Source organism: Moschus berezovskii, chromosome 25 (genome assembly GCF_049115385.1).
Source record: "Moschus berezovskii isolate FMDL1 chromosome 25, NW_MosBer_1.0, whole genome shotgun sequence".
Lineage (NCBI taxonomy): Eukaryota > Metazoa > Chordata > Mammalia > Artiodactyla > Moschidae > Moschus > Moschus berezovskii.
The window spans coordinates 3,197,863-3,222,698 of NC_142484.1; the positions used below are offsets into that span (position 1 = coordinate 3,197,863).

General features: G+C 58.3%; 1 protein-coding gene across 8 annotated transcripts in view; it reads left to right on the top strand.

The window, feature by feature from the left end:
* The window catches only part of SHANK2 (SH3 and multiple ankyrin repeat domains 2), a 563,601-nt gene that overhangs the window by 206,499 nt on the left and 332,266 nt on the right, over positions 1 to 24,836 (top strand). For 6 of the 8 annotated variants that reach the window (XR_008684376.2, XM_055415278.2, XM_055415277.2 and 3 more), the window contains 2 exons: positions 3,485 to 3,551; positions 3,959 to 4,129. Coding sequence is in view for 7 of the 8 variants with exons in the window: in XM_055415278.2 (XP_055271253.2) it covers positions 3,485 to 3,551; positions 3,959 to 4,129 (238 nt within the window). In the remaining variant the exon portion in view is untranslated. The remainder of the gene's footprint in view (positions 1 to 3,484; positions 3,552 to 3,958; positions 4,130 to 24,836) is intronic. The other 2 variants (XM_088832225.1, XM_055415279.2) reach the window with 1 other exon arrangement.

Genomic DNA, 24,836 nt, shown 5'->3' on the forward strand with positions numbered 1-24,836 from the left:
TTCAGCCTGGTTCCAACTTCAGTGGGGTTACAGCAGCACCACACTCAGAATACACAAATCACACACACACACACACACAGATTTATTATGGGGCCAAGGAGTCCAAGATCTGAGGTTTTAGTGAACTGAAGGTCCAGCATTGCCAATGGTGTAATTTCCAATCCAAAAGCCAGCAGGCTCAGAACCCAAGAAAAGCTGATGTTGCTCCAAGACTGAAGGCTGGAAAAGACAGATGTACCAACTCACAGGTGGGCAGAAGTCTCCTGTTACTTGACTTTTCTGTTCTAGGCGTGTCATCAACTGATTGGATGAGGCCCACCCACGCTGGGAGGGCAATCTGCTTTACTCAGCTACTAATTCAGATGCTAATCTCATCCAGAAACGCCCAGGGTAGCTTTTGGCCAAATGTCTAGGCCGTCTGTGGCCCAATCAAGTTGACATGAAGAATTAACCATTAATCCTGCTTTCAGATCCCCCGGGTACAAATCCCCAGAAGCAGAGCTGCTGGATCATGTCTATGTAGGATTTTTTTGAGGAACTTCAACACTGTTTTCTACAGCAGCTGTACCATTTTACATCCCCACCCGCAATACACAAACCTTCCAATTTCTCCATATCCTTGCCAACACTTGTTATTTTCTGTCTTTTGATAGTAGCCATCCTGATGGGTGGGAGTGAGTTTTACCTTTGAGAGTTTGGCTGGAAGACAAGGAATGATGCTTTTTTTTTTTTTCTTTAACTGCGCTGTGCAGCTTGCGGGATCCTAGTTTCCTGACCAGGAATTGAACCCAGGCCTTTGCAAGGAAAGCGTGGAGTCCTACCCACTGGACCACCAGGGAATTCCAACAAGGAGTGACTCTGGCCAGTTGTCCCCTAAATGACACTGGGCGACATGTCATGGGTCACCCTGTAGACCCTTCCTTTTACGCTCACGTCATAAAGGGTGACAGACTAGGCCGCTGGCTGCTCAGGGCCTCTGTGGGCCTCCTGCTTAGGTTCCTAACCTCTGTCCTGTGGTGTTTATTTCTTTCTGATGTGGACCATTTTCACAGTCTTTATCGAATTTGTTACAGTTTTGTTTCTGTTTTACCTTCTGGATTTTTTTGGCTGAGAGGCATGTGGGATCTTAGCTGCCCAACCAGGGGTCAAGCCCACATCCCCTACGTTAGAAGGTGAAGTCTTAACCGCTGGACCACCAGGGAAGTCCCCCTGCTCTGTTTCAAGGATCCACCGTCTGAAGCCTGCATCCAGATGGTTGGTCACCCTCAGGAGCCTGGTGAATTTCCATTCACCAGGTGCTTCTAAACCTGCTTCTGCGTCTTCAGACTGTGTGTGTGTGTTGCTCAGTTGTGTCCAACTCTTTGCGACTCCACGGACTGTAGCCCACCAGACTCCTTTGTCCATGGGATTCTCCAGGCAAGAATACTGGAGTGGGTTGCCATTCCCTTCTCCAGGGGATCTTCCTGACCCAGGGGTTGGACTCTGGTCTCCCACATTGCAGGCAGATTCTTTACCATCTGAGCCCCCAGGGAGGCCCCACAGGGCCTGTTGCTGAAATGGCCTTTGCTGTCCAGCCCCAGGACCCCCGCCTGCTGCAGACAGGGCTGCCGTGGCTCCCCTGCGTTAGCAGACCGGAGAGGAGGCCGACTCTGTCTCCAGGCTGTTCTGGTCAGCGGCATCCTTGCTGGACACCAAGCATCAGGTGATGCCCAAGAGCTGCAGTCAGTGTCGCCTCCACGGACAGAGGCCTGGGGTCTGCGGCACCACGGCCCCCGGCCCCCACATGGAGCCATGTCAAGCAGGTTTCTCCAGGGAAGCAGAGCTGGCAGGATGGAGACACGTATGTTTAAGAAATTTCTTGCAGGAATTTGGCTCCCAAGACTGTGGGGACTGGCAAGTCTGCAGTCGGAAGGGCAGGCTGGGAACTCAGGCAGGAGCTAGTGGTGCAGCCTCGAGGCGGAATTTCTCCTCCGGCAAATCTCAGCTTTTGCTCTGAAGGCCTCCGAAGGATCGGGGAAGGCCCACCCACATTATCGCTGCCAGTAGACTGATGGTTGACATGTGTGTCTGCAGGCTTGCATCTGAACGCCCGGCTCATTTGAGGGCGGAGACGGCCACCCCCCTGGGCCCAGGACTACCCGTTATGGCACAGAGAGCCCTGCCCACGTGAGCTCTGCATCAGGTCTCCCCGGGGGCCCCGGGGCCACCCCCAGGGCCTTTGTCTTTGCCTGCCTGGCTGCCTCAGTGCATCACGGACCACTTGGCTTCTTCGCTTTAGTCACTGTGTCTGTGTGGCTTGAGCTGGACCCTTGCCTGTAGGTGCTGGTTTATGCTGTGCATAGGTGGAGTTTTTTCTGCTTCACTGAAACCCAGTGAAGAGCTGTGAGTGGTTTTTGAGATTCCCTGTCCCTCTAGCTATGGGGACCAATCAGAGGAATGGATGCCCTCCCCCCACCTCCAGGGAGCGTGTTGGGACCGGACAGGACTGGTGGGAATGCAGCACGCTGTCCGGGGGTTTCCAGACTCAGTCCCGTGATCTGCCCCCGCCGTGGCCTCCTGGGCAGAGGACTGTCTCACGTAGATTCTCGCAGAATGATGGTGTCGTGGTGGCAGAATGGCCAGGCCCCTGGGAAGGGGGCCGAGAGGGAGGAGGTGCCCCTGGTCGGGCTGCTGGGTGTGCTGGTCCACACCGTGCCTGGTGCACTGTACAGGCCTTGGGGGCCGAGGCTGCCCGAAATCAGACAAACTCTGTACCATCTCACTGTGTGGTGGCATCTAAACAAACTCCTAGAAACAGAGATCAGGTTTTTTGTGGTTCCTGGGGCGGGGGCTGGGGAAATGGGTGACGACGGTCCAGATTTGGACTTCCGGTTACAAGACAAACTGGCCCCGAGGACGTCATGTTCAGCACGGTGGTTGTCCAAAGCACTGCCACGTGGTTCACTTGAAAGCTGGAAGAGTAGATCCTTCAAGTTCTCAGCACGAGGGAAAAAGTTTTTTTTTTTAATTTTCTGGGTCAGTTGTTCACATTTGAAGAAAGTTTACTTATCTGGCTGCGCTGGGTCTCAGCTCAGCACGCGGGTTCTTTGATCTTCCTTGCAACACGCAGGATCCTTTTTGGCTGCAGCACGTGGGCTCTAGTTCCCCGACCAGGGATCAAACCCCATCCCCCTGTGTTGGGAGCGCAGAGTCTCAGCCACTGGGCCGCCAGGAAAGTCCTAGGGAAGAAACTGTGTGTGTAGCCGTATGAGGTGATGGACGTTAACGAAACGCACCGTGGTCATCGTTTCACAAAATAAAGTCCAAGTCAAGTCATCAGGCCGCACACCTTCAACTTAGTGCTGGCTGGATCTCAGGAAATCCGGAAAGGGGGGCTGTCTCCTATTTTGTCAAAAGGAGCTCTGATTGGACTTTCGCTCTCGGCCGTCAGCATGTGCAGTGTGTCCCGCACTTGGCGCTCTAACGTGATTTCCTTTTCTGGCAGGTGGCGATCATCGCCGGCAACTTCGAGCTGGCCGAGTACATCAAGAACCACAAGGAGACCGACATTGGTGAGTCGGCTGGCTGTCTGCCAGTGAACCACGCAGGGGCTCCGGTCGGTCACCTCGCCGGATTGGTTCGGAGTCTGCTTTTAGCCAAACTTAATGGGAACAGAGTCTGAGCATCTGCTCCACCTCTGTTGCTGCATCTTCTTGGTGCGTGGCGGGCTTGGGGTACAGAACTTAGATGTCAGGCGAGGGCGCTGGCGATGGCTGCAGGGCCTTGCCGTCCGACCGGAGAACCAGATCACCTTGCGACTGATTGAGATGGGTTTGCGGGGGGATTCTGTGACAACACGCGATCCCATTTAGAGTCGGAGGTGGCGCTGACCCGAGGCAGGAAGAGCCGGGGGCGGCCCCTGCCCCTTCCCGCCTCTGCTTCCCTGGCTCTGTCTGCTGATGACCACCCCCCTTTTCAGTACCCCTCGTGCCAACCAGGAGGACTGTCCCTGCGGCTCCTCCGCTGTCCCGTCGCCCTGCCGGTGGCTGGGCCCAGTCTTGCATCTTGGAAGAGCCCTCTGGCCTGTTCCCTCCGGCCCCGGGCTTACACCGGACATGCAGCGGGGAGCAGGCCCACTGGACCAGCAGCGGTGAGATTTCCAGATGGCGCCATCCCATCCAGGGGTGGGCCGCGGGACTCCAGGGCGCCTGGAGAAGTCGCCAGGTGACCTGTGTCTTGTTGCCTGGATCATTCCCCCCGTATTGGGCGCTGAGGGGGTGAGCGATCCCGTGTGTCTGGCTGTCTGGTCTTTTCCGTGTCGAATGTCTGGCGGGCACCCAGCTGCCTCGAGAATCACACAAGGATGTGGAGCTGGATGTCTCGCTTACCTCGTCCGGTCCCCTGTGCCGAGCATCGGGGCCTCCTGCACCCGATGTTGATGCGAGTCCTCCTGCGAACCAGGGCCAAACCTCCTAATTGCTCTGAGATCCAGGCGTCCTGCAGGGCTGCGTCAGCATCTCCCTAAGGACACTATGCAGATGGATGAGTTCATGTCTGCAAAGTACTTTAGAGGATGAGCTGAGCCCTCCCAACTCTTCTCCTCCCACCACCCCCTAATACGAGAGAGCGGTACACAAATACCAGTTGCCATGAAGGGAATTAGAACTCTTGTCGAGCGGGGCAGACTGCCAGGAGGCGGTATCAGGCCCCGCCCATGACCCCAGGGTGGTTAGTGATCCCAGGGATCCAGGATCTCTGAGTTCCTGCAATGGTGACAAACTTGGGGCTACCATCCTGATTTCCCCTGAGTCGTGAAGGGGCTTCCTTACCCCGGCTGGCTTCGGGAGGGAGACAGGAGAAACTAGAGACTCTGCCTCCCGTCCCCCCAGCCCGGCCCTACAGATTCACTCCCCTCCTCGCCCCAGTCACGAACTCAAAAAGTGCCGATTTTAAAACCCAGATCGAGGAGGTTTCTGTCTTGTCTCTCCTGTTCCTTATCTGGGATGTAAACGCCTCTCAACAAACATATCTTCTTATTATAAGAAGAATACCTGTTTGTTGGGAGAACACATCTTAATTACCACTCACCCACTCCAATCAATGATTTCTTTAAACTGTGAGGGCTTGCCCTGTCGAGAGATGGGATGGTCACGGCAGGCACGTGTGACATCCATGGTTCCAGCTGTGGGGAGTGAGGTTGGAGGCCTTCCTGCTGCACCTGTGTAGACGCCCGGGGCTCTGGGAGAAAGGGGGGTGGCGTTTACTACCAGCCCATGCTCTGTTACCTGCGCCGGGGCCTTTCCCCGGTGTGTCCTAAAGGGAAATGTTAGTACAGGAAATCTGTGCTCCCGCGCCGGGTCCTTTCAGCATCTCCAAGGGAGGGGGCCACGGAAAAAGGCTTCTTCTTTTCTCTGACTTGTCTGACTCAGCGTCTCTGACTGTGAACTAGCAAACTGTGCCATTTAAGTGGGTTCTGTCGAAGACCTCGCAGAGAGGTTGCAGGTCCTTCACGGGGGCAGACGTCACTCGGTGCGTTCATTCTCAGACTCACAGTAAATCCGTCCTGAGGTCTCACCTCTAGGTTTGAACTCGTTGTTTGCTCTGTGCCCTGTGGCCACCCCAGCTTTCCATCTGCCCTTGTTACCGGTGGGGCCGGATGCTGGGTGTGTGGCGGGAAGGGTCTGGCCCTGTCCTGTGCCCCGAGTGGGTCTTGCTAAGTCCTCTGCGGGGGTCTGTAGCCCCTGCCTCCGAGAGCCCCCCTGCCTCTGGGTGGATGAATAACCCCAGGCAGACATCCGACCCTTGCTGAGCCTGCATGCCCAGCATCTCATGGTCCGTCGCTCCTCCAAGGATGTGTTGCTGTCTCTGTGTGACCGAGGACAGATTTGATGTAGGACACATGGCATTTGGGTCGGGTTTGCCCAGAAGCAGACCTTGGAACAAGGATGTGAGGGGTGGTTTGCCATGGAGGGGGTGCCAGACAGCGGCGGGAGCACCGAATAACTCCAGGCAGACAGGAGGCCAACCTGGTGCTTTGGTGAGCAGGTGCTGCAGGCAGCTGAGGCCAGGTGTTGTCAGGACCCCAGGGGGTCATCTCGTCTCACCCTAGGGCACTGGTGTGTTTACCCACCGCCTCAAGTTCCTGTTGGTTCAGGCTTGCTCTGTGCTGGGGAGGACCCTCTTCTGGGCGGTGCAGTGCCTGTGGGGTCACGCAGAGCGCCAGGGGGCGTGGGCAGGGTCCAGGGGCATCTCACAGGCAGGAGTCCCCCAGAACCGTGTCCCAAGTGAGGGGCCGAGCCAGGCTTTGAAGCCAGGCCCATCTGACTCTGGGGGGCTCTGGGCTCTTCACCGCCAGGCTCCCCATCTCCCTGTGTACCCACAGAAACAGGGTCACACTTGAGAGCTTCAGGCAGCAGTGCAGGCTGGGGCCGGGGAGCTCGGGGGGTCTTCGCAGAGGCTGGTGTTGGAACCAGGGCTGGACAAGCGGATGGAGGGAAGGAGAGGCAGGGAAGAGGGTTCTTGGGTCCAGACCACTGACAGGAAGTCCCGCCCTGCAGGAAGCTCTCTGCTCCCCTGGTCCTGGCTCAGGACTCTGTGGTCACCAGAGCTGCGTATCTGTCTGCTGAACTCTGCTCCCCAGATGGGCTGAGAGGGCAGGGTGGGCGTTGGAGGAGGACACTTGGGAGACGGCTTGAGGCTGGGCCTGGGGCTGCAGAGGGGTCGTCAGAATCAGTAGGATTAGGACTAGGGTACAGGCACTGCAGGGGCTCCCAGGTGGCTCAGTGGTGAGGAACCCACCTGCCAATGCAGGAGACTTGGGCTCAATCCCTGGGTCGGGATCCCCTGGAGAAGGACCTGGCAACCCACTCCAGTATTCTTGCCTAGGAAGTTTCATGAACGGAGGAGCCTGGCAGGCTGCCGTTCATGAGGTTGCAAAAAAGTTGGACACAACTGAGTGACTAAGCGCGCACACACAGGATCCAGGGCTGCCGCCAGCCTGCTGGAGGCCACTCGTGGTGCTGTCTGACTGTCCCTCGGGACTGGAGGCCACTCACGGTGCTGTCTGACTGTCCCTCGGGACTGGAGGCCACTCGCGGTCTGACTGTCCCTCGGGTCTGTCTGACTGTCCCTCGGGACTAGAGGCCACTCGCGGTCTGACTGTCCCTCGGGTCTGTCTGACTGTCCCTCGGGACTGGAGGCCACTCGCGGTCTGACTGTCCCTCGGGTCTGTCTGACTGTCCCTCGGGACTGTTCCCTGTCTGCTGCATGGGGTTGTTCAGTCGGTCAGTCATGCCCGACTCTTTGTGACCCCACCCCCTGGACTGTAGCCTGCCAGGCTCCTCTGTCCTCGGGACTTCCCAGGCAAGAATATTAATGTGGCTTGCCATTTCCTCCTCCTGGGGATCTTCCCAATCCAGCCATGGGACCTGTGTGTCCTGCAGGTCTCCTGCATTGCAGGCCGATTCTTTAGCGCTGAGCCGCCGGGGAAGCCTGGTGCACAGTGGGGCCTTGGTACCTGTCAGCTGAGTGGGCGACCCCTCCCTCTGCCAGTGTGCCCACTCCACCTTCAGCCCCGCTCTCTCTCCTCAACATAAAATCCTGGCCTCGTGGCACCTGGAGCTGCAGTCGAGGACCCGAGTCTCGTGGGCACGTTGGTGCTGGGTTGGGTGCCTTTGCTGGAGTGTAAGGCCCTGATCTCCCTGAGCATGGTCTGAGTGGGGAGCACGGGACAAGCGGGGCGTGTGGGGCGTGGGGGCTGTGTTTCTGCCCACAGCGGGTCACTCTGGGGCTGTGTGAGATTGGGGGTCTCTGGTGGGTCGTGTGTGAAGGTCTGTGGCTATGTGGCTTTCCCATTCCAGCTTCTGTGAGTGTCTTAGCTCCGGACCCCACCTCCTCCGTGACCTGTGGGCGTGCTGTCCGTCTGTCTGGGTCAGGGTGACCTTTTGTCTGCCCCAGACTCTTGCGTGGTAGGCGTCTGGTATGATTGCGGGGGGAGCTCCAGGGGCCATTTGCCACAGCCTTGGAAATCATGGTGGGGTGCTGGGGAAGGGTGGGCGGGGGCTTCTTTCTACTTTATGATCTTCAGCAGATTTTGACTTCTGAGCTACACCGTGGTGTAGAAGGCACACAGCAGAGTGGGGTCTCCGGTCCTGCATCTGAGGCTTTGGGCTCTTTACTCTGCCAGGACCAGCCCGTGGTGCTTGCTGCCAGGGTTGTCAGACATGTGGTGGGGCTCAGTGGGGGCTGGGGCAGTGTTTTGGGGGACCCAGCTTTGCGTGTCACGATCCTGCACTCAGAAGAGATAAAGGTAAGACTCAGCATTGCCTCCGTGGTGTTGGGTTGAATTTTTGGAGATAAAGCATGGTGGAAGGATCCCTGGATTCCAAGTTGGGCGTGGGGTTGATTTTGACTCTTCAAAATGAGTCCATTAAAATGTTGCTGACTTTCTGCCTATAGCCCAATGAGGTGCCTTCCTGGAAAAGTCCCTTGAACTGCTCAAGTATTCCCCCTACCTCAAGCCGTGGAGCCTGTTTTCTAGACACAGAAGTGTCCCGCCGAGAAATCAGGGTACTTTAGAGGTTCTGGTGTGGCGTTGGGGGGAGGACACTAAACGTGTCGGGTCACAGTGAGCTGATGAATGGGCCCTCCGAGGTCTGCGGAATCCGGAAGTGGCTCAGGCTCGCCGAGTGGATGCCACCCTATCCCTTTAAAAGAGAGATTGCATCTTGTCGTGAAGCATTCTGTTCACAACCCGGCCAGCGTGCAGGTTGCTGCTCACCGGTGCTGTGCTGCAATTTTTTTCTTTTTTTTTTTTAAAAAAAAACAACTCCCTCCCTCTTTTAAAAAATTAATTGTGACCTCCATTGGGTGGTTTTATTTGCCCACTCGGAGAAAGTGATGGTTTAAAAGCGACCGTGAATACCAAAGTTAATCCTGCTTGTTGTGATCCACAGCTGAGCTGCGGCTGAGTCCATGAGCCCAGCAGGTCTTAAAAGCTTTTGCCATCGAGCGTTTGCGATGGCTTCTGTGGGATGGAGGTCCCCCAAAGCAAGGCTGTCGGGGAGCTGGGGAGCTCGAGTCCGAAATAGTCATGCAAAGATTAAGCGTGTTGCAAGCTGATAAGCTTTGGACTGAGATAACCTATTTTTTTTTTATCACCTTTGTTATTTTTGTTTCTGCCTGGCTCTATGGGGACATGCACTGTCAGATGGATTAAATGACATGGGTTGTTCTTCTTCAGCGGAACAAGGTTTGTTTTCCTATATCTTGTCCTTCCACAGCTACGGGGGAGAGAAGCGAGAGGTTCTGGTTTTTTTTAAATGAAGCCCATTGAGCTGATGTGTGAGTTTGGGTGTCTGATGAGCCGCCCGAGGATCGCTTGGATACTGTTGCTAGGTTTCGAGACCGAGTGTCTATGTAATTACGCTTTAGATATGTATAGATGATGAAGAGAGGGTGGTGTTTTCAAACAGATTTGTTAATGCATTATTTTGGGTGTGTGTGTGTGTGGCTGTGTGTTTATGTATGAGAATGTAAAATCCATGCTGATACGGAGCCATGATGCTTTGAAGGAAAAAAAAATACCTGTTTGGTAGCTGTCACCTGCTGTGAAATAAAATAGATCCGATTTGAAAGAAGTAATCAGGTTTCCTGGCTTTCGGGCTGTAAAATGTGCCACTTACCATGAGACGTAGACAGTGGTATTAAGTAAACACGGCATCCTTTGTTTGCCTGGAGAGCCAGCAGGTCCTGGGAAAACCCAGCGTTCTAACCTGCTTCATCTCATCAGATCGGCTCGTTTGGGGTCAGCACTGCTGTGTGTCTCCTCTCCAGGGAGTGAGGAGCAAGGCTTCCCCGGGCTGGTCTGTTCCCCGGGACGGTGTGGCCATCACAGCTGCAGCCCACATTCCCAGAGAATATTTTCAAAGCACGTTGCTGAGGGGAGGAGGTGTGATGGAGCCCCAGCAGACGCGGCTGCTGAGCGGATGTGAGCAGCCCGCCGTCAGCCGTCACGGCTCATCCTGCTCCGTGTCGCCTCCCTCTCGGGGCCAGGGGAGCTGTGGCGCGCGTGCCGGCCGCCCGTGCTGGCTGCCTGGCCACCCGTGGGCGCGTGGCTCCCTGTGTGCCGAGTCCCGTCCACCGCCGGGGTCTCCGCCGTCCTCCTCCTCCGGGCTGCGGTCATGTGTCTGCTGCTGTGGCTCCCCTCCCCCGCGCTTACCATCAGGTGCAGGAATTATCCCCAAATCCTGGGAGGTAGCTGCTGCCCGCTTGTGACCCTGTGCACCAGTCGCTCTTGAGTTCCGTTGGGATGAGGTTTTCACCGGTGGCTGATGGCCGGTGAGCGTCCAACTCGGGATGCACGGTGGCCTCGGTCTGTCCCAGACGCTGTGTTTGCCGGCCTTCCGGGGACGCTTGTCTCAGTCCCGAGAGGGCATAGCCGCGGCCATACGGCCTTGACCTCCTGTGCCCAGCGTGCGTATAGAAGTCACACACTGCTGGTGTCCTGCCTCTGAGGCTCCCCTAGGCCTCCCAAGCCACCCCTTCCCGTGCAAACGGCCTGGGAATGCTTCTGGAGGCAGGCCAGCCTGGGGACGCATCCCCCAGCACAGCGTCCCCCGTGCAGGGGACAAGAGCAGAGCGCCTATCCCACCAGAGGTGCCTGGAGGAGCCGCCCAGCGGCCCACACGCAGCTACTGCTTCTCGTTGTCTGGGTTGAACAGGTCCCCAAACCAGAGTCTTTCCGGGCTCTCTGCTTCCCAGTCCTCAGCTGTGTGGGCCCCTGGGGAAGACCCCTCCCCTGCTCTGTCCCACGAGGAAAAACGGCAGTCCCCCGTCTTCCGCAGCCTCAACCACACAGTCTCTGCAAGACTCCGTTCAAGGTGAGCCCGGCCCTGAGCCCCCGAGGCCCTGGCGCCTTTGACAGCCTGCACGGTGCAGCCCCACCTTCAGGGTCCTCCAGTGAGATTCACAGATGAGATAACCTAACGCGCGCGGAATTTGTAAAGATCAGCACAGCATCCTGACTGCCCAGGAACAGGAAGCGGAGAGGGACGGGTGGGCAGTGACCTGTGTGTCCCTGAGAGCGTCCCACGCAGGGGGGCCCAGTGTGGGGGCGGGGACCGGCCCCCTCCGAGCGCACTTGCCCTCAAATCCCAGAGTCCCCCCACCCCACCCCGGGCAGCTGGGACATCCCCAGGGCCCTGCCAGCCCCTGTGGTTTACCTGGCATCGTGTGTTCCGCTTAGCAAAATTCTGAACCAAACACCACATACGTGCTTTCACTTACGTGGCGTTTGCGTTTTGGGAGAAATTCTGCAAATACCTATGTGAAAGGATCTGTCTGTGAGTTGGAGTTGGGGGATTCGGTTTATGCTTTGCATCTACACGAATGTCTGGTGATCATTCATAATTCATCCAGTTGTCCTGTGACAGCTGGACATTTAAGGAGTCTGGCCCTTGCCCACCCCGTGACAAGTAAATCTTCCCACCCCCCAACTAAGGACACAGTCCCCAAGGCCCCCCACCCAGGTGGACACCAGCCTGTGTGGGAACCACAGCTGCGGGGTTGAGGGGGTGGTCCCGGCACAGGTCGGGGCAGCAGCTGACCGCAGGCTGCCTTGCCCCTGCCTTCCCACTGAAAGGCTGCCCTCCATCCCCAAGTGCCCGTGAGCGCTGCACCCCCCACAGGTCTGGTCCTCTGCCCGCAGCACGGCTAGGATGGCTGTTCTCCAGCCAGGGGGTCTCTAACCCAAGGGCCCGCCTCTGACCCCGTGACCTGGGGTCCCCATCCAGGGCCCTCTGCCTGTCACAGGGACGCCGGGATGCAGGGAGTGGACAGGGCGAGCACAGACACCTTTCCCGAGGGTGAGGTGCATGGTGGCTGGACACGGGTGGTGGCGAGTCCGTGCTCGCCCGCCTCCTGCCGCCTGGGACCCTTCATCATTTTCCCATCTGCCCCAGGGCCCAGCGCAGCCCCGGCAGGCCGGTCCTCTCCTTCTGCGACTCTGCCCTGGTTGCAGGTCCCAGAGGGGAGGAGGCTCGCCTGGGGCCCAGGCTGAGTCTCTCAGCTGCTTTCTGCTCCCTGCCCGCTCCCTGCCCCCTCCCTGCCCGCTCCCTGCCCGCTCCCTGCCCGCTCCCTGCCCCCTCCCTGCCCCCTCCCTGCCCGCTCCCTGCCCGCTCCCTGCCCCCTCCCTGCCCCCTCCCTGCCCCCTCCCTGCCCGCTCCCTGCCCCCTCCCTGCCCGCTCCCTGCCCGCTCCCTGCCCGCTCCCTGCCCCCTCCCTGCCCGCTCCCTGCCCGCTCCCTGCCCCCTCCCTGCCCCCTCTCTGCCCCCAGCCCTCTGGGCCTTTCTCCCCCACGTCATTCTTCTCCCGCCGCGACCGCCCTCCCGGTAGATGCCCTGGCCGGGTTCTGGACACAGTCAGGGCCAGGACTTTGTGTCCCAGCTGGAGGACTGGACTTTGGGTGGCCAGTTCCCTTAAAGATGGAGAATGTCTGGGCCTGTGGGAGGGAGTAGGGAGGGGCTGGAGTCAGCATTAAGGGGGCCATGGAATCCTAATTGGCTGTAGAGTTGGGACAGCTTCCTGGAGGAGGAGGCCACAGGCCACCTGTCTTGATCTCGATGGCAGAAACATGCTGTTTCGCTGCCTTTTCGTGCCTGGCTTGGACTCAGTGCTTTCGTGTGGTCCCTGCCAGGGAGGTGGCGCTATCCCCATTTTACAGGTGAGGAGAGTGAGGCTTCAGGCGCAGACGTGCGTTCCATGTCCAGGTCACGTGGAGCTGGGGTTTGGACCGGACCCCGCCTCACCTGGGCCCTACCCACCATGACGCTGGCCCCCAGCCTTTGTGCATCTCTCTCCTCACCACTTCATTTCCTGGACCTGTCCCCCACATTGCTGTTCCCCTGCAGTCCTGCCTCCTGGGGGGTCAGCAGGTGGCTCCCCAAAGCTTGGCACAGAGGCACTCTTCCCCGAGGCCAGGCTGCCCCTTCCAGGGGGGCCCCGAGGGCACCGTCCTCCCCGGCCCCCGGCCCGTGCTCTTGGTCGACTTTACCGGTGTGTCTGGGTTCTGCCGGCCGAGCCCACGCCCCTCAGCATACAGCAGCCCCGTTGCCTGACCCCTGTTGTCCTGTCTCCTGATGACTCCAGGTTACCAGGTCCCATCCCAGAGCCTACTTGGTGGCCATGAAACCTTCCAAGGAGAGCAGCCTCCCACCCCCAGCCACTTCCGGCCTGGTGTCTTTATCTGAGCCATTTTATCCAGGAAAACCGGTTTCCTGGCTGCTCCGAGATACACGGAGTGAGTGGCCTTAGGATGAACAGCAGTGCCGTTTACCCTGGGCTCACCGGCCCCCACCTGCCCATCCCTGGGGCTCCCCACTTCTTTCCAGGGAGCAACCCCTTCTCCTCCCCCTCCCCCATCTCCTCCATCTCCTCCAGGTCGGCTGACCTGTCCCCCAAGCCTGGTCTCAGGGTGTCCCTCTGGGGGTGGTTTCCAGACCCCCCATTAATGTGAGTTAAGCGCGTCTGTGTCATGGACGAAGGGACCAGTACATCGGAGGGAGACCAGGTTCTGGAAGTCCCTGCCCACCCTCGATCCCCACGTCCGGAGAGAAAGTCTGGCAGGGCCTCCTGGGAGGAGACGAGGCCAGTCTCCTGGGAGATGCGCCCCATCTTAAGATTTGTTCACCCCTTCCCCATCTTCACAGTGAGAGCTTAGAAGGCCAAGGTGTTTGGGGAAGTAATTGTCCCCTGAGGGGTGACAGTTGGTGACCCCAGGGAAACCCGGACTTCCATATGAAGGAGTCTGTGTAAACGCCTCCAGAACCCAGGCCGCCCGGGAAGGTTGTGGGCCCAGCCTGAGTGGGGGGACGGGAAGACCCCCCCGACAGGAAGCAGTGGGACCCCACCAGGTGGCCTCACCTTCTGGGGATGGGAACCTGCAATTCTGGGGAACAGGGCTCTCAGGAGGCTGCTCAATCCACGGCCCTGGGCACTGAGTCATTTCAACCTGCCCGGGGCACCCCTGTGGGTGGACGGACCAGCCAGACCAGGGCCCTCGAGCTGCCCTGGCCCACACCCCCAGGCCTCCCTAAGAAGACCCGTTCTCCTCCTGGTGAAAATTCCTCCGTGGCCCCCGCATGTGTGCCTTCTCTTCCAGGCCCTTCCACGCAGATCAGACGGCGGCTGCCCATCCGCCCGCCACCCTCTGTCCAAGCCGCGAGCTTCCCTGCAGCACCCAGCCCCCTCCATGGGTCACCTCCGCCTTCCCTGTGGGTCTCCCAGCAGGCGCCCCCCACCGTCTCCTTCAGTGTTCAGTGAGTGTGTTAGTCGCTCAGTCATGTCCGACTCTTTGCCACCCCACAGACTGTAGCTACCCAGCCTTCTCTGTCCATGGAATTCTCTAGTCAAGAATACTGGGGTGGGTTGCCATTCCCTACTCCAGGACATCTTCCCGACCCAGGGCTCGAACCTGGGTCTCTTGCATTGCAGGTGGATTCTTAAATGTCTCCAGTCACCTGGAAAGCCCATTCAGAGTAGAAGCTTGTTTCCCAGAAGTCAGGGTGCATGGTGCCCTGGACTGAATGGGGAGCCCCAAGAGCAGGCTCTGGACCCTCCCCATCCACAGCTCCTGGGACCGGACTTGTCCCTGCAGAGCTGCCTGGCACATCGTTGCTGAATGACGATAGAGCAGGTGGCGAGCAGGCAGGCGCACAGTGGGCGGCCGCTTCCCAAACATCTGGCGAGCCTCAAGCCCTGGAACCTTCCTCTGCCGCCACGGCGAGAGTGCAGGGTCCCATCCGGGCTCCGCTCCACCCTGACCCCTCACCTACGTCCTTTCATCGCGGGGTCCCTGACTCACCAGGTCTGGGAGTGGTGACAGGACCCCAGACAAGGCCCAGGATGGGCCGTCATCCTGATGCCCGCAGAGGGGGTCCCCGCCCCCGTGTCCTGATTTTAAGGACCCATCTGTCCCAAGCGAGCCTGGCAAAGCCCCATGTGGCCTTTAGGGAAGTACGCGCAGCCTGGAATTTTTGGACTTTGTTGCGTAGAACTACCTGGAGCATGTCCATCTCAGCTATGTCAGGAAATAGGTGCAGGAAGCTTCCTTGTCATGAAGGCGTGAAGGCGGCTGTGTAGGGAGACCAGGAAAAAGCATTAGGCCAAGTGCCAGAAGGATGTGGGTTCTATCTATCTGGACTCGTCCCCGAGATGCTGGGGGAGCCCTGAGCGTCTCTCCCATCTCAGCAGCCCCTGCAGACATGAGTGCTCTCTGCACTCTGCACCATGGCTGTGCCCAATGCTCGTGACTAGGCCTGGATTCAAATAGACAGAACCAAGCGTCTTTTCTTGAAGTTCCTTGGGGCTTCACAAGCATTTGAGCCTCATACGCGGGCCGAGGGTTTGGAAGACTATGTGGGGTGGAATTCAACTGAATGCAGAGAAGGTTTCTATTCTGGGTTTAATGAGCCTGAGCGGAAAGGCGCTGAGGTGGTTTTTGAGAAGGAAGAAGCCGTCCACGTGGGCACAGAAGTGTCGATTTTAGCCAAGCTGGAAGGGGCACGTTGAGGAGCTCAGGGAGCAGCAGGTGCGCAAAAATGAGGCCGAAGAAGATAAAAGTCATCCCGTCTTGGCTTGTGGGTGACGAGTGTCCGGTCCTTAGTCATCCAGGTCCAGGCACAAAACAGACACCAGTTTGCACTCATCTCCGGGGCCATCAGGCTACACTGACCAAGGAGGCCACCCAGGTGGGGGTGTCTCCAGGAAAAGGACCATAAGTAGCCCCAGAAAGTGTCTTCTAGGGAGGGCTATAGGGGTCTGGAAAGGGAAGACAGGACAGATACTGTGGCCTGGGAAGTGGCTGGGGCAGGATGCGGCTGGACCCGGGCTGGGGGCAGGACCAGCCCTTGTCTTAAACTGTGGTATCTTCATTCATCACTGGCCAGCGGCCAGTCCTATGTTCTGTGGTTATCCTGCGGCCAGCGGGGTCAGGAAAGGATGCTACGCCAGAGAAAGGCAGGTGACACGGTGCTGGGCACAGTAGGTGGTTCCTGGGGAAATTTGGTCCAGATAGCTCAATCGCTTGTCAGCTGGGGTGAGGTCGGGGTCCAGCCCAGGTCTCCCCACTCTACCTCTCGTCCATCATGGGCCCAGCTTTCTTGTAGATTTTTCCACCAAGTGGAAGACAGATTCGACATAGATGTGCTTCAGGGGGAAAAGTGCTCAGAACACTGTACTTTGCTCCTTTTTTTTGCAAATTTAGGGCTTCCCAGGTGACTCAGTGGTAAAGAATTCACCTGCCATTGCAGGAAATGCAAGAGACTTGGGTTCGATCCCCAAGTCGGGAAGACCCCCTGGAGGAGGAAATGGCATGGAGAACCCATGAATCCCTGGTCACACTGTTTCTCCCACCAGAGGAGCCTGGTGGGCTACAGTCCATGGGGTCACAAGGAGTTGGACGTGACTTAGGGACTGAGCACGCACGCACGTTACAACTTCATCAGTATCCTTTTCGGTGCCCAGAGCAGATGATGAAACAGCAGTGAGGAAGGGTTATGACGGAATTGTATGGCCAAGGGCTCGGGGTGGGGGTGGGGCGTAGGCGATAGTCTGCTCGTTTCTCATGGAGCCGTGCTGAGACTCCACTTGTGAGCATCTGTGCCCCTCTGCCAGGTGAACAGATCCTGGACAGCACCAAAACCGGTGTGAAGGACTGCTGAGTCCTTCTGGAACTCTCTAACGCTTGGGGGTAAGGGTCTTTGTCGGTGTTTGGATGGACCAGGCTAAGCGGCGGTCAGAGCTTTGGGGTGGCCAGGCCCGTGGCCCCGAGAGTGGAAGTCTTGCCTCTAAACACTTGCTTAGCTGAGCTGCTTCAGTAGAATAGCACCACTGTTGCTCAGAGCTGGGGACGCCTGTGGTTGGCAGCAAGGTCATGAGTGTCCTTTGCCTGCAGGGCTGGGGACAGAGTGGGCACCCGATAAATGTCGGGGGAGATGTCTAGACGTGTATTTTCTTCATTCCATCGCAAGCAGGCCTTGTGCTGAAGCCCCGCCTCCCAACCCCCTCCCCAGACCCTGCCGTCTTTCCGGGCACACGTGTCTCTGTCACGGACCATCCAGTGCTGGGGAGGACGGTTTGCCCGTCAGGCTGGCCACAGGTTGCAGATGCTGGGAACAAACCCGATTTTGTCTTCTTGTTGTCACCAGTTAGTGTCCTGATCCTGTGAGGTGCTCATGGAGAGCAGCAAAGTTTTATGTGAACTGGCAAAAAAGCTGGGGAGAACAGCGAGAGCAAGGCGTGATGGTGGCTCCATGGGCACTGCCCTCCATCGGGGTCCTGGCAGTGAGCTCCCGGGTGGTCCCGCTCAGTGTCTCTCATGAAATAGCCTTGGATATGTGCAGCATTTCCCACCTGCCCCAAGCCATTGGCTGAAGGGTCAGGGATCCTGGCCACTTCCGGCCTGAAATCTGCCATTTCCGTTTTCTTATTTTGCTCATTCCATGTCTGGTGCAGCTGCATCCGTTTGTCTCGTGAGCACAAACCGCTCCTGGGGGGCTTTGTGAGTGTAGAAAGACTGGAAGACTTCCCTCTTCTGGCTGCTCAGGGGTCTTGCTGCAGAGCTTTCACACTGCCGGAGCCAATCCGATCAGATGCGTGTAAAGGTAGAGCTCACGGCTCAGTGTCTCAGAATAGCCCCTGAGCTCTGGGATGCTACGGTTGTCATGGCAACGGCTCTTTGTTTGGGGAACCGCAAGCTATTAGCCTGTGAACAGCATGGATCCAAACTGCAGGTTTTGCCTTCCTTGGGGGCTGAGGTACCGAACGGACTTGGGGGGCTGTCTGCCACCTCCCCTTTCTGGAGGCGTCCGAGGGTATCTTCAGTCTGTCTGATGTTTGGGGCTGAATGGAGGATGGTGAGTGCAGAGGGGATGAACAGCAGAGGTGTGCTCGGCCTGCCCCAAGGGTTCTCTGGGATATCGTGGGTTCCCTTCCTGAACCAAGAGATTCCCACACTTTGCCAGCTCGAGTGTGGCCCCAGATTTCAAGACCAGGAGGAGGAGCCCACGCGCGACGCTTACGACAGTGGCAGTGAAAATGGCCACAGTTCAGTTTGAATTGGCCCTGCAGGGAGTGAGGACGAGTCAGGTGGTGTCTGGGGCTTGGAGGACACACACCAGAGGGCTGGTACGCGCGCGGACCAGGGACAGGTCACCCCTTCCCCGTGGCCTCTGCATGGAGACTGCGGTCCGTGCAGGGCGTCTGTGTGGCCCTCACCGTTCCTGCCGGGCCCTTCCTGGAGACGTCCTTGCCCTCCCACCCCGAGCCCTCAGCTCACTGCCTCTCCCGCTTGTGTTTCCTCTCCAGCCACATGTTTTCCTTCCCTTCTTGCTGTTAACGCTCCTCTGCGAGCTTCAGGGACCTCTAGGGTAGGGTGTCTCCGCTCCCACACCCTACTGTCCACTCCACAACCCAAGCTCCCTGCTGGCCAGTAAGGGACAGCCGTCAGAAGATACAGGGTCCACACCCTTCGTCCAAAAAAGGATCTCAGAAGTGAGAGCTTTGTTCCTGCCTCATCGGCAGTCAAACTTGAACTGATTTGAGGCTATTTATAGCCTTTATTTACCCTACTTAGGGTGACGATCCATCCGTCCACGCCCTGCAGGAGCCCGCCTGTGACTGATGAGGGGACCCGGCCCAGACCCACCAGGGGTGCTGCGTAACAGACAGCATATGGGCTGCACGTCATGACAAAGCAGCAACGGGAAGATACCCACACACGCCCGCCCCGCGCGGCTCAGCCACAGCGCCCTGGATCCGTGTCTGCTGAACGAACAAGTGTTCTTAACCTCAAAATCACCCTGGGTCTACCTTTGAAGGGTTTCAAAGGATCCTTTCAAGGTGGTGTTGCCTCCGAGGATGGGGTCGTCTTTGCTTTAAATATTAAAGGGAGTCTTACATGGAAATCGCAGAGGCCTTCAGACTCTCTCCGTCAAGGTCGGACAAGGACCTTGACTCTTCCCCTGAACACCCTCAGCCCCCTCTGGCCCCACGTGTCTGCAGTTTCCCATTAAACCCCGAAGGGCCCCGGGAGGGCTGGGTGTGGCTCCCTCTGCTGGGTTTAGGGTTTCTTCTCTTCCCATCGGAGACACTGTCATTATTTTTATTTCTTCACACGCCCTGCAGCCTGAACGCACTTCCAGCACTCAAATCCTGTCGTTCTGCTTGACCTGAAATCCCCTCCGTGGTGCCCTGGGCGTCCTCTTCCCGTTAGGACACCAGTCACGGTGTCAAACCGCATCTCAACTAATTACAGCGGCCAAGACCCAGTTTCCAGATAACGTCCTGTTACAGGTTCTGGGGGGACACAAATTTGGGGAGGGGGACGACACTGTCAGACCCAGTGCAGGAGTCAGCGTGCATCACGTGTGGGGGTTTCCTGGAGGAGGGGGCCCAGGGGCTTTCAGCAGAGGGATGGGATACAAACCACTGGAAGTGACAGGCGACCCCCCTGCAGCAGTGGCAGAGCAGCAGGGCCGTGGTGGAGCTCCAAGGGGAGCTCCTATCACTCAGCAGCCCGATGCCCTGCTCACCCACGTCCAAGGCGACGACTTGGGCATGATGTACCCAAGTCACTCGGCAGTCACTGAGCCCCGGCCACTAAACCCCAGATTCAGGGAGGGCAGGAGCTCTGTGCCCTGGAACCTGCGTGGGAGCGGATACCATGGGCATCCAGGTGGGAGAGGCAGGCTGGGTGGCACACAGGTCTGCACGGAGCTTGGCCCCTCACAGAGCAAGCCTGGTCAAGAAGCTTCAGTCCCACCCCCAGGGTGAGACGCGTGAAGCTGGGGGTCCTGACAGGTCTTGTAACTGCAGGGTGGCACTTCCCCTCTGTCTGTGCCTGGGGGCACAGTCCCCATCCTTCCTGCGGGTCCAGGACTAGCCCAGGCCTGGGGTTCTGTGGTATACCAGTCAGCTCCAGAGGCCACCCCGCGGCTCAGACTGGGATCTATCCCTCCCAGTCCTGGAGGCTGGAATCCGGCATCCAGGTGTGGGCGGGGCCGGTCCCTCCTGAGGCCTCCCTCCTGGGCGTGTCCTCCAGGTCATCCCTCTGAGTGTGTCTTGTCCTGACCTCTTCCTGTAAGGACCCCGGTCCTGTGGGTTTAAGGCCCACCAGAATGACCTCATAATTTACCCTAACCACCCCATCAAGGATGTGACATCCCCGAGTAGTCACAGTTGTAGGTACAAGGGTTAGAGCTTCAACAGGTGAATTTCAGGGGGTTCAGCCAGAAACACACTGTGCCCACCTGGATGCGGCCTCTGCCTCTGGGAGCCCCACCCCCCGGTCCCAGGACACTGGCACTTTGGGTGGGAGGAAGAGACTTGCCAAGGGTGAGAAGGAGCCCCCCCACGTCCAGGCCTGTCTGCCTCGGGGCCCCTGGCCTGCAGTGACGCCCCAGGCCTGGCACAGGCAGTTCCCAAGAGGTGGTCCTCCTCCTGGATGGGGGTGGACGCTCCCCGCAACCAGGCGTGGACACAGCACAGCTGGACTCTCGAGCTATGAGCACAGACTCTGGAGCCCGTCTTGTCCTTCTGCATCTCACCTCTGCCCCTTGGGGGTGTGTGACTTTGGACAAGCTACTCACCCCACCGGTGCCGCGGTTATCTCCTCTGTGTCTCGGGGATAAACAGCTACCAGCCCCCTTGGGTGTTGGAGTTGTCGGAGCCCTGCCTGGCGTGCAGCGGTAGTGTTGGAGGGACTCACCGTCGTAGTATAAGCCCCGCTTCACAGATGGAGAGACTGAGCCCTGAGAATTGACACGACTTGACTCCCCGTGGAGGGCGTGGGGGGAACCCAGGCTTGTCTGAGAGCAGGTCACACAGCTCTGGGATCAGGGCCCATGTCTGTGAGTCACCCTGACCCTGGGCAGGTTCTTGGCCACACAGTTGACAGTCAGAGAGGAACAGTCTTCGTGTCACGCTGGCTGTTTGTGTTTTCATCGTGCCATCCGATGCCCGCGGGCTGCCGGATCTGCATAATTAGCGTGGGGGGTGGAGGTCCAGCTGACAGTCCCACCCAAGTGCTCACCCAGAGTTGACATGGATGGAGCCAAGTGGTGACAGACACGCCGTCGATGTGGCAACCAGGTGGCGGGGAGGTGGAAAGGAGGGCCAGCCATCGCTGGCACCACCAAAACCCACCAGCCGCATCCCTGCATGTCCCCCAGGACGTGGTGACTTTCGGTGGCCGTCGGCAAGAATGGACGGTTAGGAGCCTCGTACCCGCCTGGTGCTCCCCTGGCCAGAACTGCCCATAGCGCACTGGAAAGGACTCGGGAGCTTCATGCTGCGCACTTCCTTTCTGCAGAAGCTGTCGGGTGGCAGTGGTGACCGGGCAGACCCAGGAAAACCCGCACCCAGAGGGACCTGCAGTGGGTCAGTTGGGTGGTTGGCTCCTGCCTCCTTTCATGAACTGATAAGACGTTCTTGCTCAGTGACTGTTGATGGCTTTTTGGCTGCGCTCGGTCTTCATGGCAGGGCGTGGACTTTCTCCAGCGGCAGCGAGCAGGGCTTCTCTTGCTGCAGAGCAGAGGCTCCAGGGTGCTTGGGCAGTAGTTGTGGCATGTCAGTAGTTGTGGCATGCGGGCTTAGTTGCCCCAAGGCACCTGGACCAGGGATCGAACCCGAGTCCCCTGCGTTGACAGGCGGATTCTTAACCCCGGGACCACCAGGGGTTTCATTGTCCCTCCTTGGAGGTCACTGCCCTCGAGCCCTCAAACCAGCCGAGGTCGGCAGCAAACTGTGATTGTGACTTTCTGAAAGTCCAACGTGAGGGAACACTTGGAACTCTTCGTAGCCAATTGTCAGCCCTGGATGTTCCCGGGCCTCATCTGCCTGCTGGTTTGCGTTTCTATCGCGTTGGCCCCGGAATGCTAATCGCCCACTTCTCGCCGAGGTGTGTCTCGGCTCCTCTGTCCCTTCTCCTGGTCTCAGGTCTCCTGAACCATCTCCCCACTCTGGTGCCAGAGGGAAGCATGGGGCTGTGGCCCCGAGTTCTCTCCTGTTCCTGCTTTCCCGTTGGCAGGGATCACGCAGCCCGGCTGTGCCGTCTGCGGTTGGTGCCCGTGTTTGGCTGAGAGGCTGTGGACCTGGACGGCTCCCTTGTGATGTGTGCCTCAGAGTCCACTCCAGGACACGGGCCGCCACAGGGACGTCACGCAAGGCAGGGACACATCATCAGTGTGGCCCCCTCCCATGGTAACTGCCGGGCGAGGGAGAGGGAGATGCCGGAGCCCAGGGGCGGAGCGGCTGCTGGGGGAGCCCCTCGAGGGCTGGGACCACCAAGGAGAGGCCCCCTGACCAGTGCTCCCAGGTGTTTTATCTGGTGAATAAAGTCTCAGGGCGAGAACCTTGGGCATCATCCTTGCAGACCCAGAGGGTCTTCGGGGCCAGGCAGCCCCTGGCCTGGTCCCTTCTGCCCCCAGACCCCGTCATCTGCCTTGGGAGCTGCCCTGCGCTTTGCATGGCGGCTGCCTGCCCGCCCTGCAGTCTCCTCCGGGTTGGAGCACTTATTTGTTTTTGAGCTTGTTCATGGTCTGATTCTCAGGACGGGGCCGCGTCCAGCTTGCTCCCCGCCCTGACCCCCTGGCATGAGTCAGCCTCCAGCGGGTCTCTCCGTGATGAACGGACATGCAGCTGCCCTTCCGGCCTGGGGTCTGTGTCCCACAGCCTGTCGTGGGGTGTGGCCCCTGCGGCGGTGCCTGTGCAGTGCTGGGTCTGCTCCCGACTGCAAATTCAAAGATGGGGACCCCTGGTTCTGAGCAGGGGAGAGTTAACTGTTGTCAAAGAGGCTAGTTCAGGGCAATTACTCCCAGGAGTGGCATTTTAACACCAATTCTAAAACCTATTTTCCACCAAATAAGACTTCTGATGAGCATTTTGATGGAATCATACATTCTAAGGTGCATTCAGGTGTGGGTCAGGCTGGCAATTTTTTCACAGTCAGAGGGCCCAATTATTCTGCGTATTTCAGAGCCCGTTTTGATGCTGTTGATGTAGGAAAACGTATGAATTTCTATCTCAATATACTTTTGAGGCGTCGGAGCCTTCCCAGACCTTATTTTGTGGTATTTTTAAAGCATTAGTCCTCACAACCCATTTTAAAAGGACGTTTGGAGGAGTAAAACCGTTAGTAGATTTGGGACCTATTTACTTCCAAGTGGAAGCAGAGGCTTCATAGCAGGGCTCGCTGCGAAACACGGTGCTCCAAGGGCAGGCTTGAAACTCGCAGGCGAGAGGCAGGAAGTATTCCCCCAGGGTCTGACCGAGATGCCTGGCGGGGTTGCCACCTCAGACTTGCAGGGCTTGTGGACTCCGCACATCGGCCTCTCCCCTGAGCATGTGGAGCCCAGAGGGCCCGCACTGTCCTCGGGGAGGCCCGCAGGGTAGGCGGCGCCGGCTGTGTCATCTCCCGGGTCCTGGGGCAGAGCCTCGTCTGAGCTGCACTCGGCCTCCCAGAGAAGTGAGCTGTCTGAATGCAGGGCATGGTTCGTGGGCCTGTTTTCCCTATTGGCTTTCACTGCCCCTCACTAGGGAGAAGGCAATGGCGAGCCACTCCAGTACTCTTGCCTGGAAAATCCCGTGGATGGAGGAGCCTGGTAGGCTGCAGTCCATGGTGTCGCTAAGGGTCAGACACGACTGAGTGACTTCACTTTCACTTTTCACTTTCACACATTGGAGAAGGAAATGGCAACCCACTCCAGTGTTCTTGCCTGGAGAATCCCAGGGACGGGGGAGCCTGGTGGGCTTCCGTCTGTGGGGTCACACAGAGTCAGACACGACTGAAGTGATGCAGCAGCAGCAGCCCCTCACTAGATGATATCCTCCTTGGAGGAGGTACCATTCATGACTTCATCCTGAGTGCTTAACACAGTGCGTGGCGCACAGTAGGTGTTGCTGGATGAGTGACGGACGGGTAATTAGGTGGACAGACATGGAGCTGGGGAGATGGATGAGTGGGTAAGTGGACGGGAAGGCGGATGCGAACTTGTATGGAGGGAAGGAAGGCAGGAAACAGACACTGCTGCTGGTTTAACCTGGTCCAGCTGGGCTGGAACACGGCTCCTTCCCGAAGTTACGGTGAGAGAAAGGGCTGGAGTGAAAGATTTAGCAGCTGAAGAACCTGGCCAGGCATCCCACACTGCCCCACACAGCAGGTCATAGGAGAGACTCGGCAGCCACAGTCTTGTCTCAATGTCAGCACCTTTCTGAAACTAGTGATCCACGGTTCCACGTCCTCAGCTTGACTCCGCGTAAGGGGTGGTGACGGCTCATCTGCGTATGCTTGTGTCCATCCACCTGTCCACTCTCCTGTCTCTCCACCCCCTCACGCATCCAGCCTCCTAACCACCCATCCGTCTCTTCATCCTCTGACACAGAGCAGTAGGTACTAAGTTCTGTTAACTGTGCCTGGCACCAGTGCTGCGCTGGGGGTGAGCACAGCTGGAAGTCACAGGCAGAGAAGACTGCTCCCCATTCAAACAGAATCCTCACGGAAGCCTTTATGGAGGGGCGCTGTGTGGGCTGGACGCTGTCTGGAGGGAGGAGTCAGCCGTGCAGAGCTGTGCAGTCCCACGTTGCCAACACCGTGGTGGGAAACAGCTGCCTGGGGCTGGCCTCAGCGCCTCGGGGAGCCAGGCGTGTGTGTTTGAGCGGGGAAGGGGTCCACAGTCCTGGGGGAGAGCTGGGTCCTCAGGGCCGCCTCTTCCAAAAGCAGTGGTCTGGGTTTCGTTCTGTACCTGCCGAGAAACCCTGGAGGGGTTTTGGTGAAGGGGTCACCCCGATTTGTATTTTCACAAG